Source organism: Haliotis rufescens, unplaced genomic scaffold, assembly GCF_023055435.1.
Source record: "Haliotis rufescens isolate VD_foot unplaced genomic scaffold, xgHalRufe1.0.p SCAF_131, whole genome shotgun sequence".
Taxonomy (NCBI): Eukaryota; Metazoa; Mollusca; class Gastropoda; order Lepetellida; family Haliotidae; genus Haliotis; species Haliotis rufescens.
In genome coordinates, this window is record NW_025963815.1 from 134,355 (window position 1) to 156,856 (window position 22,502).

Sequence of the window (22,502 nt, forward strand, 5' to 3'; positions counted from 1 at the left end):
TGCTTTCTTCAGGTCAATAAAAACAGGCATAGACCTCATAAGTCTACACTTGTTTTAATATATAATAAAGACACAAAGGCAGATTTAGGATATGAAACTTTAATAAACAAGTTTCAAGCGTTCATATTTTCTTTTTATAACAGTCAATAATATAGATATAGATATAGATATCTGATTGTCTTAGGTTTGGGGAATACAATTTCTGGGTAATTCCCATTCTATTTTCAGTAGCTCAAGTCATTAACGTAAATTGTCATCCCTTTAGATCAATATGAATATCTGTCAAATGACACATGATCGCTTCAAGGCTAATATATATGCATCACAGAATAATTTTGTTTAAAGCTGCACTCAGCAACATTTAGGGTATGCGCAAAGAGCCTTTAAATATCCAAGTATGGACCAGACATTGATGATATGATCATTGGGGAACAATGACATGCAATCAACGTGGCCACAGTACCAGACATCCTGGTCCATTAAGTCACCTCGTAGTTGCTGCTGCTGGTTTGTCGTTTAACGCCGCACTCAGCAATATTCCAGCTATATGATGGTGGTCTGTAAATAATCGAGTCTGGACCAGACAATCCAGTGATTGACATCATGAGCATCGATCCACGCAATTGGGATACGATGACATGCATCAACCGAGTCAGCGAGCCTGACCACCCGATCCCGTTAGTCGCATCTTACGACAAGCAAAGTCACCTTTTACGGCAAGCATGGGTTGCTGAAGACCTATTCTCCCCTGGGTCTTCATGGGTCTCGTAGTTGCAGTTGCTGGGTGGGGACTAATTTTAATTGGGAATTCCCATGAATCACGACACTCTCTAATCTAGCTGGTATGGAATCCAGGACCAACATATGATAAACTTTAAAAGAAATCATTACAGTTTACAGTAAGGCTGGAACAATACACCAACTGTGTGATCCGATATGTATCACGATACACCAACTGTGTGATCTGATACGTATCACGATACACCAACTGTGTGATCCAAATGTATCACAATACATCAACTGTGTGATCCGATACGTATCACAATACACCAACTGTGTGATCCGATATGTATCACGATACACCAACTGTGTGATCCGATATGTATCACGATACACCAACTGTGTGATCCGATATGTATCACGATACACCAACTGTGTGATCCGATATGTATCACGATACACCAACTGTGCAATCTAATATATATTACGATACACCAGGTGTGTGATCCGATAAGTATCACGACACCTTGCTCACGATCCGATACATTTTCTGATACTTGCATGTGCACTTATATGTGGTGTGTAAGCCATCTTTTTCATAGACAGGATCGCCAAATACCTGGACCACTAATGATTAACGGTTGGCAGTGTCAGGTATGGCGCAATGGAAAATTTTCAATAATCATTTTCACGAGTAATTAGTGTTTGGTGTAACTTTATTAAAGAATACATTTAAAGGTAAGAATCAGTACATTTTACTTTGTATGTGACTGTGATCAATGCTTGTATCGAGAAGTAAACAATTGTGAGACACCGATGCATCATCCCACTACAAGTATACTGCTCAGCTATGGGCATGTGTGGCTTCTGGTAAACAATAGTATTATCATCCAGGAATAAGAACCAGGTCGATTCAAGACTGTGATAATTATGGCTGTGACGATTCACTGATACCTACGATATCATCAATATTTAGGTACACACGATACTTGAATCGTCAGTTTGTAAGATCGTGATATGCTATAAATAGAACATGAACTAATAGAGTGACCTCCGATCAAGGCAGAAGTAGCATAGCGCCACCTATAAGCATGGCATAACACGAAGATGTTGTAGCTGAGGACGTGCCGACTATCTGTTACATTTTATAGCCATCCCCTCATTTAAAGCTGTTTTGTTCTTGTGGTTTTCTTTGTTAAAGTTTTTGAGATAAAAATAATTATGTATGAAGAAAGAGGTTTAGCAATGTTTAGAGCTGCATTTCAGTGATTTCATAATTTTTTACTGTTTGATGAGGAGTCTTATGATACCAGTAGTATCATCAGTCCGTATCGTGATAGGAATTGTATCACAAGATACCAGGCGATACTCTTCTATAGTGATAATTGACCTGAGTGACATCTACTGCGTTTGCTGGTTAACAAACTTCGTCTGTCTTTAACGAGGGACTACTAATACACCAAACACAGAGATCAAGGCTGTATCATACCCTTTTCCATGCAGGAACTCATGCGCCACATTAAACAGACCCAGCACCGTCTTCCGGTCCTCCACCTTGGACACCAGGATCATGATTGACACGTACGTCGATATCAGGTCCAGGTAGTTCCGTGTCAGGTCAAAGCTGGACGTCTGCGACAAGAAGGGCACTGGTTTAACACGGTTTGGGCCAGTGATGTCACTGCATGTCAGCATAATTAATGATCAAAGTGATGCTTCCCCTTTGGAGAAATCCTAGAGAATGGGTATGGTGTTAAGAAAACAGAGATCATAGCTGGGACAAATCTGAGAGTTGAAGCCATAATCAGCAGATCCTTGAACAGCCAAGGGAAGCAACTCTGCTCTGTGACTTGCATCAATCAGAGGAACATGACAATCAACATGTCATCTTTATGATACATGTACAAAGCCCTGACACAGCCTACCAGTGCCTTCTTCAGGTCATCAAGTTATGTAGTTTTTCAGCATAAGAGACAGAAACGATGCTTGCTCAATGATATTGATACAATTAGAACAGAGCCTGGGAATAGTCTTCTCATATCAAATTTGAAGATTTCCTGTCATCCCAGCATCCCGTGAGCTGATACTTACAATGTCCATGTGTACTTGACAGGCATCAATAGTGGTCAGCAGGTCCACAACATGGTCCTAGGAGAAACAGAACACACTTGAACACATCTTTTTGTTACCATGGTCACAGAACATTGAACTGGGGGAGGGACATCTTCCAAAGGCAAGGGAGATAACTGACTGTAAAAGTCCAGTTTCTACCCTTGCCGAATTAGGCTGGAATTGTGGAGATATATTTTGGCTGGACTAACGAGTCGATGCATAGTCAAATCAAAATTGCGAAACAAAATTGACATTCAGTTCATAAACAACATGATTTCGATTAATGGCGGGATTTGCAAAGAAGTGTACAGTCAACTGGGCGTTGACAGATCATTTCAAAATCTTTTTATGTTTTTAATTAAGGTGGTGTTTTATTGTCAGTTAACGTCCTTCTTTCGGGAAGACAGGCGAGGGAATCCAAAACACACTTAAACACATGTTACTGTCACACATGTAATGCTAGTGTTCAAAGTGTCATCCCAAATGAAGAGAAAATCATAGTTCAATATTCTTAATTATTACCCACAGGGTCAGAAATAAGTGAGTACATAAAACTTGTATGTGCACTGGGGCAATTATAACTTCACACCCGCCAGTGTATTGTTTACATAATCCGAACAGCATTGTTGACACCAATCGATTGTTATTGTGACAAATGGTCGGAATGACGTCACACTAGATAAGAAAAAATGTCATAGCTGAAGAATATTGAAGTCATTCGACAACTGTGGTTTTGAAAGACAGTGGTTGTGATAAGTGCATTTTTCTAAAAGGGAGCTCAAAAATATTAAGAACTAATGGGTAATAAAGAAATGTTTACATTCACATGTGTGTCTTATTGACTTTACGAAACTTGTGTGAGCATTCATGTATTACCAACGCTCTCGTTCACGAAATACAAGAATTCTGACACTCAATTAGTAAATCAGTATAATCAGCTTGTATGTCAATCGCTATATCCTTAATAAGGCCATACCTTCTACTGCCACATGTAAAGGGGGAGGTCGGGTAGCCTTGTGGTAAAAGCATTTGCTCGTCACGCCGAAGACCCGGGTTCGATTCCCGACATGGGTACAAAGTGTGAAGCCCATTTTTGGTGTCCCCTGCCGTGATATTGCTGGAATATTGCTGAAAGCGATGTAAAACCAAACTCACTGACTCACTCCCATGTGTAAAGGTCGCCTACCTTGAAGTCCAGGATGTCCACAAACGTGTAGTAGTACAGAGAGAGGGACTTGGTCACCTCACTTTTCATTGTGTTGACGACATTCAGCTGAAACCAACAACAGTAGACATCATGGGTGTCAATGTGATACAAACAGTGCCATTGCACAGTAGCTCAACTGCAAAAATGTCAATAGTTAACAAACAAAGACAGCCACTACCATGTCATCATAAGGAAAATCATACATCATTGTACATAAAAGTTCAGCTCCCTCTGTCTGGCAATTTCAGAGGAAGAAGTTTAAAGAGGCAATATTCATTTTTGGAAAATTTCACAGTATGGTTAAAATAAGGTCAGAAAATATTGCAACAACCATTATGAATGAGTTGAAACCCACATCTCGGAAAAAAACTACCAAATCTAATAACATATTATAAAAAAATGGTCATGAATAGGCCAATGTGTTTGGAATGGTGGCCAATCCATCTGACAACCGAATCCATTTATAATATTAACAAGCATAGGTTGCTGAGGACCAATATCATGAATATTGTTATTGCACTTAGATAGCATCGTCCATGCACTTGTGCGTGTACTAATGTACGCATGTGTAACTAACTACTAACCTTGTATTATAGTACTAGCCCACTGAGATACCATGTGGCAGTTGAACATACATCACCCACTCAGACACAGTATACTGACTCGGAGTCGACCAGGCCTTGCTTTATGCCCTCATGCTGAGAGTCATGCAGGGTAGCAAGTACTCACATCTTTGGTATGACGCGACTGGGGATCAAACCACCTACCTTTGACTATCTGGGATACCACTAGACCATGGTGTAGTTTTATACATGTTAAAGCATTAAGAATATTGTCAAGTGTTAGAGTTACCTGCCCCTGTTTGATGTCATACTGGGGGAACTTCCTCAGAATGCTCTTGATGGCTGAGTCCATGGTCTTGTCAGACAGGAACGGTGGCTTGTTGTCATTGTTGCCAAGCATCTGCACAAGTAACAAAAGTTAACATTCTGTAACATACTGGAAGGAGTTCATTGATAAATAATCTTCCACTGATCCATCGTACGATGATGCTGACCAAATGTTGTTTTCCCTTGAAAAGTGAAGTAATCTGATCGAAGGTGCTCAATGTAGGGAAAATTATTTGTTTAAGGAGAAGTGTGTCAGGATTCTACTGATTTAGAATGGACATAAAACAATGCAAAAAAGGTATGGCTGTTTTTTAACACTAATCAAAGTCAGAGATTGTTGGTTACAAGTTACATATTGATGACATCTTTTTATCATGTAATACTACATTAGTTCTGAAGACATGTTGGTTAATCATGTTAACAAGAACAATTCTCCAAAACGCACCCGGAGCTAATATAGATTGTGTTTCACTGCAGTCACAAACTGTTCTGAAGACATGTTAGTTTACTCTCAGCCAATTACATTTAGCATTAGATATTTACTTCCTTTTAACATGTTTGATTAAAAGCATTTTCATCTTTTAGTCCCATAATAACAGATAATCCCGTTTAGTTCCTTGTAGATCTTCCATTATTTGTTAGTAGGTATTCTGTTCCTGGTCATTTCACAGGTGAATAATCATGATCATGATGATAATCCAAATAAAGATTAGTTTTCATTTAAGTTAGACCATGCTCATAAATATTTAGTTCCACTGTGCAACAACATTCAAAGTTTAGAATATCAAAGGGTGAGTTTCTTCTAACTATATTCAAATCGTCATCCACGGGACCTACAATATGCCTCTGAGCAACAATACGATATCAGTAAATTCCTTGAATTAACAGAAGCCTGCCACATGGCGCCAGTCTCGGATTTATATGTCCATGCCTAAGACTCCCAAACATTATCAGAGAGGGCCTGGACTCGAGAATACCTGAACCAAGTTAAATGCCTGGTTCATACTAGGGCTGGGAATATACACAAACTGTACAATCCAATAGTATCATGATACATTGCTCACGGTCTGATACGTATCATGATACATTGCTCACGATCTGATACGTATCATGATACATTGCTCATGATCTGATATGTCTCATGATACATTGCTCACGATCTTATACGTATTATGATACATTGCTCACGATCCGATACGTATTATGAAACATTGCTCACAATCTGATACGTATCATGATACATTGCTCACCATGCTCATGATTCAATATGTATCATGATACATTGCTCACGATCAGATATGTATCATGATTCTTGCATGTGCTCTTATCGATGTTGCGTAAGCCAACTTTTTCATAGACAGGGTGGCCAAATACCTGGAACACTGATGATTTACAGTTAGCAGCGACAAGAATGGCGCAATGGATGAAAGTATATATAAGTTTTCCCAACTAATCTTCACTACTACTTAGTGTTTGATGTTACAGTAAGAAAACCAAACATTTAAGGCAAGAATCAATATCTTTCATTTAGTGTGTAACTGTGAGCAATACTTGCATCGAGATCCACCGATCCACCAATGCACATGATGCATCGGTGTATTGTCCTGCTCTTAGCATGACTAGTGCATACCTGGGTACATCATCACATGGACATTATACCTGATATAACTAGTGCATACTGGGGTACATCATCACATGGACATTATACCTGATATAACTAGTGCATACCGGGGTACATCATCACATGGACATTATACCTGATATAACTAGTGCATACCGGGGTACATCATCACATGGACATTATACCTGATATAACTAGTGCATACTGGGGTACATCATCACATGGACATTATACCTGATATAACTAGTGCATACCGGGGTACATCATCACATGGACATTATACCTGATATAACTAGTGCATACTGGGGTACATCATCACATGGACATTATACCTGATATAACTAGTGCATACCGGGGTACATCATCACATGGACATTATACCTGATATAACTAGTGCATACCGGGGTACATCATCACATGGACATTATACCTGATATAACTAGTGCATACTGGGGTACATCATCACATGGACATTATACCTGATATAACTAGTGCATTCCTGGGTACATCATCACATGGACATTATACCTGATATAACTAGTGCATACTGGGGTACATCATCACATGGACATTATACCTGATATAACTAGTGCATACCGGGGTACATCATCACATGGACATTATACCTGATATAACTAGTGCATACTGGGGTACATCATCACATGGACATTATACCTGATATAACTAGTGCATACTGGGGTACATCATCACATGGACATTATACCTGATATAACTAGTGCATACCGGGGTACATCATCACATGGACATTATACCTGATATAACTAGTGCATACCGGGGTACATCATCACATGGACATTATACCTGATATAACTAGTGCATACCGGGGTACATCATCACATGGACATTATACCTGATATAACTAGTGCATACTGGGGTACATCATCACATGGACATTATACCTGATATAACTAGTGCATACCGGGGTACATCATCACATGGACATTATACCTGATATAACTAGTGCATACCGGGGTACATCATCACATGGACATTATACCTGATATAACTAGTGCATACTGGGGTACATCATCACATGGACATTATACCTGATATAACTAGTGCATACCGGGGTACATCATCACATGGACATTACACCTGATATAACTAGTGCATACTGGGTACATCATCACATGGACATTATACCTGATATAACTAGTGCATACCGGGGTACATCATCACATGGACATTATACCTGATATAACTAGTGCATACTGGGGTACATCATCACATGGACATTATACCTGATATAACTAGTGCATACCGGGGTACATCATCACATGGACATTATACCTGATATAACTAGTGCATACCGGGGTACATCATCACATGGACATTATACCTGATATAACTAGTGCATACCAGGGAACATCATCACATGGACATTATACCTGATATAACTAGTGCATACTGGGGTACATCATCACATGGACATTACACCTGATATAACTAGTGCATACCGGGGTACATCATTACATGGACATTATACCTGATATAACTAGTGCATACTGGGGTACATCATCACATGGACATTACACCTGATATAACTAGTGCATACCGGGGTACATCATCACATGGACATTATACCTGATATAACTAGTGCATACCGGGGTACATCATCACATGGACATTATACCTGATATAACTAGTGCATACTGGGGTACATCATCACATGGACATTATACCTGATATAACTAGTGCATACCGGGGTACATCATCACATGGACATTATAACTGATATAACTAGTGCATACCGGGGTACATCATCACATGGACATTACACCTGATATAACTAGTGCATACTGGGGTACATCATCACATGGACATTATAACTGATATAACTAGTGCATACCGGGGTACATCATCACATGGACATTATACCTGATATAACAAGTGCATACCTGGGTACATCATCACATGGACATTACACCTGATATAACTAGTGCATACCTGGGTACATCATCACATGGACATTACACCTGATATAACTAGTGCATACTGGGTACATCATCACATGGACATTATACCTGATATAACTAGTGCATACCGGGGTACATCATCACATGGACATTACACCTGATATAACTAGTGCATACCGGGGTACATCATCACATGGACATTATACCTGATATAACTAGTGCATACTGAGGTAGATCATCACATGGGCATTATACCTGATATAACTAGTGCATACCGGGGTACATCATCACATGGACATTACACCTGATATAACTAGTGCATACCGGGGTACATCATCACATGGACATTATACCTGATATAACTAGTGCATACCGGGGTACATCATCACATGGACATTACACCTGATATAACTAGTGCATACTGGGTACATCATCACATGGACATTACACCTGATATAACTAGTGCATACCGGGGTACATCATCACATGGACATTATACCTGTTATAACTAGTGCATACCGGGGTACATCATCACATGGACATTACACCTGATATAACTATGTGTACAGAGCTCATCATGTACATTTCAAACAACCACCCCGTCCTTACTGTGTGTTCATGATGTTGGAATAACCATAACTCTCCTTTCATGTTTACAAAGCTGATAGTAAATTTAATAGTGATTAAATAAAATGTAAACTTCGACAACATGTGCACAATGCAACAAGAAGTCCCAAGGAAGCAGGTTAAGGCCTACAATAACCAACTAAACATGCTCAACATTGAGTCAATTAGCATGACGAGAGGCAGCTCTAAGTCTGGTACTGCAACACTGATTTAATTTATATATTTATAACATATCAGCATATTATCAAAGTTATGTAGTTTACATTTAGGGTGTAGTGCACTTTACTGGGAGCACTTTACCGGATTTCAGGATCGTAAAGGGGTGCCTAACCGTAATGATGTGGTAAAGCCTTTACTAAAGACTAAGAGGTGTTTGATGGGCAAGTAGTGCCCAACCCTAAAGATCGTGAAGGGGTGTTTCATTGGAAAAGGGATCCAAGGACTAAGGATAGACTTGGGGGTAACATAACCTAACCCTACATGCCCTAAGGATAGAAGAGGCACGCAAGATCTGTGAAATCAAGAGCCTGAGCCAATTTGAGCTAGTAAACCAGAAAATTGCTTTTTTACCTCCATTTGCCTGAAGGATGGCTTTATTAATCACGTAATCAAACAGGTTAGTTTGGCTAATATATTCCTTTTTCTCTTATTATCAGGTTTGGGTGTGACCTGGTGACACTGTGACTAATCGTCTGTTCATGCTAATTGAAATGCAAATTACTGATCCTGGTAAAGAATATATGAGTGTTATCATGCAATACATTCTGTACAAATGCATGTACGTATGTGAGCAAAACTGTACAATTTGTCCAGCGATTCCGATTACAATTAATAAACTACATTCAGCATGTTCAGCCATTCTCTTCAGTTTTAAATAATAACAAATGCTAACAACATGAACAAAGTTGAACTTACTATTAATTTTTACATTGATCCCGGAAATGAATCACATGTCAAAGAATTGCTGGTGCATGTCCCCAGCTGTCAACAAGCCTGCTAGTTTTAGAGAACTTGCAGATTACTCGGTACATTATTATGGCCCAATTATTATTTTGATAATTCTTACCTTTTTTATGTTGTATATTCGTGTGAGCATGCCTATCCCTCGATCGTTGAGGATAGTTAGCTTTTCAGCTAACTTCTGCTGGCTTGGAATCATTGCTCGCGACATTTTGGAGCGTCGTTTACTGGTAATATCCTTCCTTGTGTCAAATAATCGATCACTTCCTCAACATTTGACAGCCATTTTTGTCCAAACCCATTTCCGGTCAAGGGAGATAATTTCTTCCGCACCATTGAAGCGTCCCTAAAATATATTTAGTTCACTTGAGCCAGTGACCAGAAAAAGCCTCACGCTTTAATGATATGAATGAGTAAGGTTTACGCCGCTTTTAGCAATATGCCAGCAATATCAGACAGAAATGGGCTTCACTCATTGATCCCATGTCGTGAATCGAACCCGGGTTTTCAGCGTGACGAGCGAACGCTTTAACCACTCGGCTACCCGACCGCACCTTTAATGATATGAATCACGGTTAAGAGATAGTAAATGTGTTCATGGAATGAAAACGTATGTGAGAATCTAAACTTGAATATGTTGTCCTCCCTATCAATGCGTTTGGAACTGCGGAGCGTTTAAAACAAGAATGTGATAGCTGTAGCCACGAACGTTGTCTGAAAGAATTGATTGATAGTCGTTACTAAGAAGTTGACGGATGACAAAGTGGACACAATTTATGGATAACAACTTCTTTAATACTGTAAAGGCGACGTTTCGGTATAGATCCTTATACATGTATATGTAATGTACTATGGGTCGGACGGCCAGGAATTCTGAATAATCTGAATCAGAATCTGGAGACGCCGCGTGGGGAGCACGAGTCAGGAAAGGGTCCTAGAGACCCATGTTCGCCGTGCCCAAAGAGTGAAGAATGAGGATTGGATGGTGCTCGCTAATGAACAGGTCGCCGTGGTGATATAAGTCGTATACTGATGAACACGGATATAAAAACAACAACATTAGTTCACTCACCAAATGAAAATGAAATACCTAACGACAATCCCTTCGTTGGCGTATCTACAATGAGAGATTTTAAATGGCAAGTCCAACACTGACAGCGGCGACACAACGCGATCCCCAAGGGGGTGGTGTTTGCTCTTGGGGCTGCTTACTTAATTTGGAGAACAAATTTGGAATTTTGAAATGTGCCATGCAAAAGGTGGATTAAATGGAGTTTGTGTGATTTTATAGGTTTAGAATTTTAGGGTTTATTCGCAGCTTGTTTGTTGTACTTTGTTAGATGTGGTCGAGTAGGCCTGTTTTGATTACATATATGCCTGGTGCTTAAAAGGTTTGTAAGTCATTTTGGGTACCGTTGCTAGTGTTATTTGATTGTTGCAGTTTAGTTTGGATTGGAGTGTTGTTCTGTGTTGCTGGTACTGTGTGCAATATAGTATTACGTGTTCAGGAGTTTCTTTTAAGTTGCAGTTGGGGAATTTACCAGTTTGGTGTTTTTTTAATTTGGTGTAGGTGGGATTTTAACTTAGTGTGGCCTGTTTGTAGTTTAGGTATTACTCTGTCAATTTTTGGGGTTTTATGATGGATTTGTTTAGCGGTTTTTGTAGCAGACAGGTGTTTAGTTTGCAGTCAGATTTCTGATAGTTATTTTGCCACTTTTGGAAGATTTTCTCCTTTGTGATACTATTAATTTCGGTTTTTTAATATTGGTAGGTTGATGCTTACTTCTTCTAATTTTAGTACTGATTTGGCTGCTATGTCTGCGTGTTCGTTGCCAAACACAGGCAGCGGTAAATCACTTTTATAAGAAGGCGTACCAGTCGTGGATGTTGACTTTGTGAAACGGACTCTGGTTGGACTATCGACATGTGCTATAGTCTAGCACAGGAACGAGGGCTTGATGTGGCAAGGGTGGGAACACTTCTTTGATAAAGAGGCTAGTGGGCGCTCTTGCCTCGGGAAGATGTAAATACCCGTGTTAGTGGATGTCACCAAGGCGGTAAACGTAGTGGATGTCACCAAGGCGGTAAACGTCTAAGACCTGCACCAGTTCAGGGGATTGCCTAAAAGTCGGGCCAAGTAAAGTCGGGGCGGGCCGTGCCAGCGGGTAATACCAAAAATGGATTGTAGAATAATAAAACGAAACATGCAGATCTAGGCGGATCTCAAATGTCCACAAACGTATTGTTTTGCTCATTTAATTGATTTTGAATCAATATGCATCTCCAACAATGAAAAGTCAGCGTCTTGACTGTGTGTTTTCTTTGATGAGGTCCGACTTGGCCCGGGTTGTCAAAATCAACTTTAAACTAACAGATGTATGATCAAATGTGTTTACATCTATAGACTAGTGTTAAATCTACCTATATACCACTTTATAGTGTCTCAGTTTGCGGTATTTAACGAAAACAAGATGCTCAAAGTGTAGCCCTTTTCCCTCTACATTCTCAACACAGTCTCTATCAGAAATGTTGCGTCCGACTTGGCCCGGGCTGTCAAAATCAATTTAAACCTTACAGATGTATGATTAAATGTGTTTACATCTATAGACTAGTGTTATATCTACCTATATACCACTTTATAGTGTCTCAGTTTGCGGTATTTCTCGTGTTAATTCATTTTTGACATCTCTGATGAAACTACAAGGCCAATGAATTGAATTTTTGCGTGACTAATCACAGCAATGGTGTCTCTAAAATTATGGTATAATTCTGATTCAACTTTAATTATGCCAACCACGGCGGTCCAAATGTCATTTTTGCCCCCCACTGTTTCTGCGTGTATATCCTCAAATTAAATGGTTTCGGACATCTTACATGTCAAGGTTTTCACACTTGCTGAACTGGGCTCGATCGTAGCGCCACCAGTCCCTTCAGTGTCCAATCAGATTCCACCTTTCATATATCACTTTTATTTGCTTCAAACAAAATGACAGCACCCAGTCAAGACGAGCTGATCGATAATCAAGATCTGTATTCTAATAAAACGGGTATTTTGAGTATCTTGATTAAAAGCTTTGGAATATTTGGTCGACACTCAGATGAAGGTATAATCCTTTGCAAACCCTGCAGTCGATCGAAATCCGCACGTTAAAATCAATGTTGTCCACGAACCGGATGTCTAGGTCGTTGCGAGATATTGATTGGACTATGCATAGACTCGTTAGTCCAGCCATCCGCGACCAACGTTGCTCTACTTCATACAAGTAGAGATTGCTGCAGAGCATCAATAGCTCCCCGCAATATAATGTTATGTGCAGAGGAAGGAAGTGTAAGCTATGGGAGGAGAGAATTGGTGTAAAGTACAAATTGGTTGTTATTAATGTAGTTATCTTTGGAAAGCACAATAAAAGAAACAGTGTCTTTAATTGGCCAGCACAAAGAAAACCCAGGCAAGAAAACTGGGCCTGTCAGGCAAAACTTGATATATACCCACTATTAGTACCAATAAAAAAAATCCTATATAGATAACATAACAAATGTCATTCTAAAGCATGCTTTTGCAGAAAATATCAATATTTCTGGTCAAAATGTTGGTTGGGTTAAATAAAGCAAACTTTTAAAATAGTAAACACAAAAAATGTAATGAATCCACTCTAAATATACTTCAGTTCAAATGTAAAAATTCACGCAAACATTAATGGATTCCCATTTATCTAGCAGCAAGTTAGGAACATACAGTTTGGTCACGTTATCTATAAATATTGAAAATTATCTTACATATTGTAAAAACAAAGGCCATAGGTCACTTTTCTCAAAACTTCGTTTAAGTAATCACAAACTAAAAATTGAAAAAATTGTAGATATACAAAAACCCCAACCCCATTTGAACAACGTCTCTGTGAAACATGTGATGTCTCAGAAGATGAACAACATTACGCACTGACTTACATAATACAACCAAGAAAGAGAATCACAAATAATCCCCAATCATGATAAAGAATTTGGTACACTCTGTTAAAAGGAGCAGATTCTTAATAAGTTTACCAACAGTTATCCAGAAACAACTTCCAAGATCTGTTAGCATATCAACAATTACAAACAAATTCCTTGTACATGTATGTACAACATTACCATAGTTTTGCTCAATTCTCATATTGTTTCCATATCATTATAATACACTTGTTTTTTAAATAAAATTGTTATAATGTACCTCCTTTGAGTGTTGAATGTTCCTGTGTTTTTTAATTGTCGTTTATTGTGCATGTATTTTGTAGTTTGTGATTGTGTAATATTGCCACTGTTTCTTCATGGAATGTTCCGCAATACATATCACATCTAAAACATCTTTGTTGTATAATAGTTTCTTACAGTTTTTTACGGGGGCAAAGTTGGCGCAGTCGCCGAAGGCGCTGCAATTCGCTATGCAGAGTTGTGTCCCTTGAGCACGCCAGAAACCTATGACAGTGTGTTTGAATCTCGTTTCGCCCCGATTTTGCTGTCAGCACAAAACCCTTGCTCGTTGGTTTCACCAAAGTCGTAAACGTCTAAGACCTGCATCACTTCAGACTTTCCTCCCACATCAAGCTGACACGGAGTACTATTCAAGACGGCGTTAAACCCAACTACCTCACTCACTCTTGTGTATGGTTGCGTTTGGTTAACTGGGTTTGTGTTGTGATTGCTTCCGGCTTAGATTTGAAATTTGTTTAGAAGAATGTTCAAGCCAAACATCGTGAAGATATCATGCAACCGTATTATCTTTTTGGAAAATAATTGCAAACTACAGACCAACCTGTTGATTTCCTATGTATCCAGAAGCAAAGAACATATACGGGTGTATGATGTCTGCTGGAAGTTAATTTTTTTTGTCAAAGCAATAAACCATGCAGAAACGTAAACCGCCGCATGAAACGGTATGTACCATACATTACATACAGTGAGGTATTTAAAACAATGCTGTGCTAATCCCAGCCCACAAACGAACAAAAAGAGATTAACCAGGTCAGATCCGACTGACGCGGCATTTCAATTTATGGCTTCGGATCAGATTATATACGGGCGAAATATACACACGGAACGTTCAATGACACTGCACATATCTCCCAACCTCAGCGGTGTCATATGCGATATGAGGTCTGACAACAGTTGATCTTCATGGCGGGCAATAGATGTTACCTTTACGATCCGCAATTTCATTTATAGATCCGCAATTTCATTTATAGATCCGAAATTACAGATTAAGCGTATTGCGAAACCAAATAGATCCGAATTTAACAGCTGGGACGCCATTTTGTCACGACATCCTGCTTTGTTTCTTGCTCACTCACTCTTATGCGATATGGGGGTCTTTAGTTAGCGATTTCGGATTCCGGATTTCTGATCAGTTTTGATACGAGAAGATTATTAATCTGAGCATGGTGATTTTTCTTCTCGGATCCTAAAACGTGCATTAGCGACCGGTGAGGTAGACAGTATAAATACGCTTTGCAAGAGCCGTTAAGAAAATAAACAGTCACGTTAATAGGATCATACACGTTAAAAGAGATCGCCCCCCAAAACGGCGACATGTATATGAACGAATCCAGACAATACTGTGAGTGAGTATTGTTTGACGCCGCTTTTTAGCAATATTCAAGCACTATCACAGCAGGGATACCTGAAATGAGCTTCGTGCACCCATGCGGGCAATCGAACCCGGGTATTCGGCATGAGGAGGGAAGGCTTTAACCACTAGGCTACCCGACAGCCCTTCAGACTAGACAAACCAATGACTGATATAATGAGCAAAATGCATAGGGACCGATGACACGCAAATCTAACCTGGAGTTCATAACCCAATTTACTATTGGTCTGGCACAATAATGAAAACCTTGAAATAGGTTAACTGTTGATGCCATGTCAGCACATGTCAAGAACTAGCAGAAAATGGCAGAAATGTCAATATCGGGTATTACCCCGAAGGACACGGATCACTGCTTCTAGACGTCTCTGCATTCCTTGGTCCAGACATTGGATTTGATGTTGAGGAATCCTTTGCCATTCCTGGTGTGAAGCAGTATCTAGTTCATTGATATTCTGCACTGGTGAATCTGTCGCACATATTTCTACACCCAAGAATGTTCCATAGGACCATATGTAAAGTTTTCAGATCCATCTGTCGCTGTAAAATGAATCATGCTGAATTTATGGACATGGAACATTATAACACATAATTATATTATTATTGACGCGGCATGCGAACTGTGGATATGAACAATGCAACCTATGTGCAGTTATGTTTACACAAATGTTTCTGCCCAGTACTCTCCCTTTTTACTTCTTAGGGTATCATTCTTCACGTGCAAAATGTGCAGCATGTGCAATGTTCCCAACACTGTCGATACTATATGATGCGTGACAAAGAGCACCATTGCACAGGCCAACATATTTTGGATCTAAGCATATGTACAGTAAATACATACAGTATTGCCTCAAGTAGCATGTTTACACACTGTTGTGTATATGTACAGTAAATACATACAGTATTGCCTCAAGTAGCATGTTTACACACTGTTGTGTATATGTACAGTAAATACATACAATATTGCCTCAAGTAGCATGTTTACACACTGTTGTCTATATGTACAGTAAATACATACAGTATTGCCTCAAGTAGCATGTTTACACACTGTTGTGTATATGTACAGTAAATACATACAGTATTGCCTCAAGTAGCATGTTTACACACTGTTGTGTATATGTACAGTAAATACATACAATATTGCCTCTAGTAGCATGTTTACACACTGTTGTGTATATGTACAGTAAATAAACTAGTGTCCAAAAGAAACGATACCACCTGTTTGCAACGACATAAAAGAAAACTAAACAATGCAGAAGTTTAGGATTGGTGTTATGCTTTTGAGAAATCCTTTCACAACATCTGTACAAAAATTTCATTCCAATAAAATCTGTACAACCAATATGACAAGCCTTTAAAGATGGGTGGGGTCGAAAAATGAACATTTCGTTAGAGCACTGATCACAGAAACAACGGGAAATGTCACACCAAACGTCTCGAAGTCAAGTCAGTAGCGGGTATGTCCACCGTGAGCATCAATACATGCCAGAACACGCCTACGGACTGATGACGTCAAACGTCTGATGACGTTGGGAGTGATGCGTTGCCATTCCTCGAGGAGACATCGTTCCAAGTCCTGGACGTTGACTGGAGGCACACGGCGACGTCGGATTTGCCGATCGAGGTGGTCCCATAAGTGCTCGATGGGATTCATGTCCGGTCAACATGCGGGCCATGGCAAAACCTGTACGTTGGCGTTGGCAAGGAAGTTCTGTGTCAATCTTGCTGTGTGTGGCCTTGCATTGTCATGTTGGAAAAGGAGTCCACGAGGCTGTTGCTGAATAAAGGGCACCACAAAAGGCCGTAGGATGTCATCAAGATAACGCTGTGCATTCAGGTTTCCACGAATTACGACAAGCATCGTTTTGACGTCACCACACATGCCACCCCAAACCATTAACCCTCCACCTCCAAACGGCCGGACCTGTTGGATACAGTTAGGCGCCAAACGTTCGCCAAATCGTCGGTATACAAGCTGCCGTCCATCGTTTCTGAAGATGAGGAATCTGCTCTCATCAGAGAACATAACACGTGCCCAGTCCCGCCGTTGCCAACGTCGAACTCGCCTGGCCCAGATCAGTCTGTTGTTCCGGTGTCGAGGCGTCAGGAGCGGTCCGCGGTAGGGATGACGTGGCCGGATACCATACTGCCGTAGTCTCCTGTAGACGGTCTGTCGACTGATCCTGTGTCCCATTGCTGTAGCCGCCGTGGACGTCGCTGTTACGGTGCGGTTCCTCAGGTGTAATACCCGGATGTAACGATCTTCACGGGGCGTGGTTACTCGTGGTCTTCCACTCCTGGGCCTGTCTGACGTCTGACCTGTATGACGTAACCGCTGCATCAACCTGGTGATAGTGATGCGTGCGCAGCCCAACCTTCTGGCGACGTCGACGTGTGACGCTCCTTGTTGGACCATTCCAACGGCTCTCTCGCTCTCGATGGCTGTCAAACGTGGCATATCTTGTGTTCTTTTTGTTGCTGTGATATCAACGTGTCTGATCAGCCGTTTTATACAGTTTTTCTGCACGTGCAGAACATGCTAGAGAGGGAAATGTCACTTTCACGAAATTTACGTTTTTTCCCGGAAGTGATCACGTGTTCCCGGTATTTTTTTATCGACTATGCTGTGTTTGGGATGTGCAATACGAATTGGCATGTTTTCATACTTCACAATTCACTTAGTAAAAAACAATTTTGAAAATAAGTTGGTATCGTTTCTTTTGGACACTAGTTTATTATGAACAGGTTTCATCGTAGTATCCTAAGCAAGTTACGCTTCGGCACATTACCCTTAGAAGTTGAAATTGGTAGATTTGCTAAACCTATCACGCCTTTACAGGATAGAATTTGTAAATTATGAAATGATAAAGCTGTAGAAGATACATTTTCTCATTAACTGTCCATGTATGTATGTATGTATGTATGTATGTATGTATGTATGTATGTATGTATGTATGTATGTATGTACACTACTGTCTAGAAGTTCATTCCCCTAACACGCGTTGAGAACGCGTGTAACACGCATGTGACACGGATGTGCAACGGGTGTGCAGCGCGTGTAACACGGGACCGAGTTCCAGTTGAAGTTGACAAATTGATCAAATGAATAGTGAGATAAAACAAACCAGTGAGATGTGAAATTTGAGTTAATGAGCGGCCATTGAGCTGTGTTCACCAGACCGTAAATACAAGGTCGGCCCGTCTTAATTAGTGTTCGGTTGCTAGACTTTTATGGCATGAACCATTCCACTAGGGTCCAGTCTAGCCATTGTGGCTAGCCGACAGTAGAACAGTAGTGAATTTAGATGCGAGTTTATTGCTAGGGGAACCCCCGTGTTGACACGATTGTCGCGGGTTGGTAAATGTTCGCCATTAATAAAATGATTGTTTGTGGATTGCGAACATATTCATTTGCCCACATGAGTCATTCCACTTGATTGCAAATATAACGTTTTTCGTTCGCCAAATTTATGCTTTAGACAGTACAATTAAAGCGTGGGTGGGGGTCAAGCGTGGGAAGGCACGGCGTCGGCTGGCAAGCCTGTGTGGCTAGAAGTCTAGCGGCGGTATCCTTGTACTAGTCTCTTGGTCAGCTTCTCTTCCTGGGGGTCGGGATTCTGGTAGAGACTCTTGGCAAGGAGGGCGGCGGTATTGGCGACGAAGTGGTTAGAGGTCGGTACGCCACTACTCTGGAAGAAGTGGTACAAGTCTGTGTAGTTTGTGATGTCGTACTCGATGTCCTGTCCCCCCTTCTTGTGCACCATGACGAAAGGGACTCCTTGTTTGGCGTAGAGCTGTTCCTTTGGGGTGTTGACCTGGTCAGCCTGGAGATCCGGCCGGGCCTGGTAGTGGTTGATCAGAATGTCTGACTTTTCCACCAGTAAATAAAGTTCTTTGGTATGACCTCTTTTATCCCTGCTGACGTTATCCTAATGTTCAATTTCAGTCTGGCTCACCAAGCGTAAGAAAGCATTGTACATGTTTTGATAAACCACACTGATGCAATTAAGCAAATGAATATTTGCTGTGGGCAAATATCTATTTTCTATATATATTTGGGGATTGCCTTAAAGTCGGGCCAAGAAAAGTCGGGCCGGGCCGGGCCAGCGGGTAATACTAAAAATGGATTGCAGAATAATAAAACGAAACGCGCATATCTAGGCAGATCTCAAATGTCCACAAACGTATAGTTTTGCTCATTTAATTGAGTTTGAATAAAAATGCACCTTCAACAATGTTATTAACTGATAATTATGACTACATACCGTGAGTCTCGTAGAAAAGTCAGCGTCTTGACTGTGTATTCTTTGATTAGAATGCTTCTCACCGACCTTAGCGTGTAGGGGTGTGATGTCCTGGGCAGGAAACGACAGTGTTTTGACTACTCTTCTTTCATTAATTAACGTGTTAAGGTAATTTACCTTTACTAATTCGTGTTAAACCAACACAGGATGTTTTCTGGAAGTGGATATTCGCGAATGTCAAAAGACTGACACGACACGTGTTAATAACTGTCCAAGCAGTTCTAAAGTTCCTAACATTATTTATATCTAAAGACTGGTATTATATCTAATTATTTACCACTTTATTGTCTCATATTTTAGTAGTTAAAGAACACAGAGCTCAAAGTGAAGCCTTTTTCACTCGACATTCTCAACATAGTCTCTATCAGAAGTGTTTCGCTTGTGTTGGGTCCGACTTGGCCCGGGCGGTCATAATCAACTTTAAACGCACAGATGTATCTTCAAATGTGATTAAATCTATAGACCAGTGTTATATCTACCTATACACCACTTTATAATGTCACAGATCGCAGTATTTATAGACAACAAGGGGCTCAAAGTGAAGCCCTTTTCCCTCTACATTCTCAACATAGTCTCTATCAGAAGTGTTTGGCTTGTGTTGGGTCCGACTTGGCCCGGGCGGTCAAAATCAACTTTAAACAGACACATGTATCTTCAAATGTGCTTAAAGCTATAGATTGGTGTTATATCTACCTATACACCAATTAATAATGTCCAGGTGTAGCGCATTTAAAGAAATCTGCGCCGTTAGAGTGAAGCATTTTTACTGTATTTTCTTAATAAAATCCAAGTCAGAAATGTTCGGTCCGACCTGGCCCGGGCTGTTAAAATCAACTTAAACTTCACAGATGTATCTTCAAATGTGATTAAATCTATAGATTAGTGTTATATCTACCTATACACCACTTTATAATGTCACAGATCGCAGTATTTATAGAAAACAAGGGGCTCAACGTGAAGCCCTTTTCCCTCTACATTCTCAACATAGTCTCTATCAGAAGTGTTTGGCTTGTGTTGGGTCCGACTTGGCCCGGGCGGTCAAAATCAACTTTAAACAGACAGATGTATCTTCAAATGTGCTTAAAGCTATAGATTGGTGTTATATCTACCTATACACCAATTAATAATGTCCAGGTGTAGCGCATTTAAAGAAATCTGCGCCGTTAGAGTGAAGCATTTTTACTGTATTTTCTTAATAAAATCCAAGTCAGAAATGTTCGGTCCGACCTGGCCCGGGCTGTTAAAATCAACTTAAACCTCACAGATGTATCTTCAAATGTGATTAAATCTATAGATTAGTGTTATATCTACCTATACACCACTTTATAATGTCACAGATCGCAGTATTTATAGAAAACAAGGGGCTCAAAGTGAAGCCCTTTTCCCTCTACATTCTCAACATAGTCTCTATCAGAAGTGTTAGGCTTGTGTTGGGTCCGACTTGCACGGGCTGTCAAAGTCAACAGATGTATCAAATGTATTAACATGTATACAAAGTGAAGCATTGTTTCGCCTTAGCCAAAATTCACCATAACCTTATAGATTTAAACGTTGTATATATATGTTATTTTAACTGTAACCTTTTGATTGAAATCCTATTCTTTTGTAAAGGAAAATAACTTACACGTTTAGAGGCCTCCCAATCGTAAATCCTTGGTAGAAAACGATTGACAAGGTAGACGTTACCCATAAAATCGTGTCTACCTTGTCATCCGTCAACTTCAACAAAGAGAAAACAAATGTTTCAACTGTTAGATGCATGGACGTAACACATCCTTCGATCACTGTAGTGGTCAGTTTACTGACCCGGTGTGTTGACATTTGTCATCAGCAGGTTGTCAGTTACTGACCATACCAAACCACACCACGTGTTTGTGTCTACGTAAACATACCAATTGTGTTTTTTAGATCACAGACCCCTACGTATGAAATGAGTCCTTTAAAATTGAAAGAAACGCCGGAAAGGATTATTCCAAATAATGAGATACTGGCAGGCTGCGTAGACGGGGCGTAGTTGTTGGCATCTAATTGTGTCACTATTAGTACGATGCATGTACTACATGCCATTCCACTTCCCGTTATTAGTTATACAATATTAATAATTCCAAAATAAGTGAGTAAATGCTTTTGACTTCCCCATTCTCGAGATTAATCTAAGCTTGTATACCTTGTTTGATCTCATTGTAGTGTAAGTTTTGCAGCTATGTTGCTGAATAAATTGTAACTTAAGCTGTTTATTCCAACAACAGATAACGTGTGTTGAAGTCTTGGCATGTTTATATGGTGTCATAAGCTATGATCTTTAGTCAAACGTGTTTTGAATTTATAAGAAATGTAAAAAACACTATTTCAAGACTCACACATGTTCCTTTTTTATGCTGATTCAGAAAACGCAACATTCATATTCATATTCATTGTAATGTGAATTTTAAACATGTGTTTTAACTTTCTCAATTATGTTTTGCCATTTTACGCAATATTTGTTCTTACATCAGGTGTAGACA

At 40.0% G+C, this 22,502-nt stretch overlaps 1 protein-coding gene across 8 annotated transcripts in view; it reads right to left on the bottom strand.

The window, feature by feature from the left end:
* Positions 1 to 10,374, bottom strand: part of LOC124143141 (nck-associated protein 1-like) — a 65,801-nt gene extending 55,427 nt beyond the window's left edge. For all 8 annotated transcript variants that reach the window (XM_046511969.2, XM_048394891.1, XM_048394887.1 and 5 more), the window contains exons 1-5: positions 10,181 to 10,374; positions 4,892 to 5,002; positions 4,019 to 4,105; positions 2,812 to 2,868; positions 2,210 to 2,352 (exon numbers count right to left, since the gene is read on the bottom strand). In XM_046511969.2, coding sequence (XP_046367925.2) covers positions 2,210 to 2,352; positions 2,812 to 2,868; positions 4,019 to 4,105; positions 4,892 to 5,002; positions 10,181 to 10,285 — 503 coding nt within the window. In that variant the 5' untranslated portion in view covers positions 10,286 to 10,374. The remainder of the gene's footprint in view (positions 1 to 2,209; positions 2,353 to 2,811; positions 2,869 to 4,018; positions 4,106 to 4,891; positions 5,003 to 10,180) is intronic.
* Between the last annotated feature and the right edge of the window lie 12,128 nt (positions 10,375 to 22,502).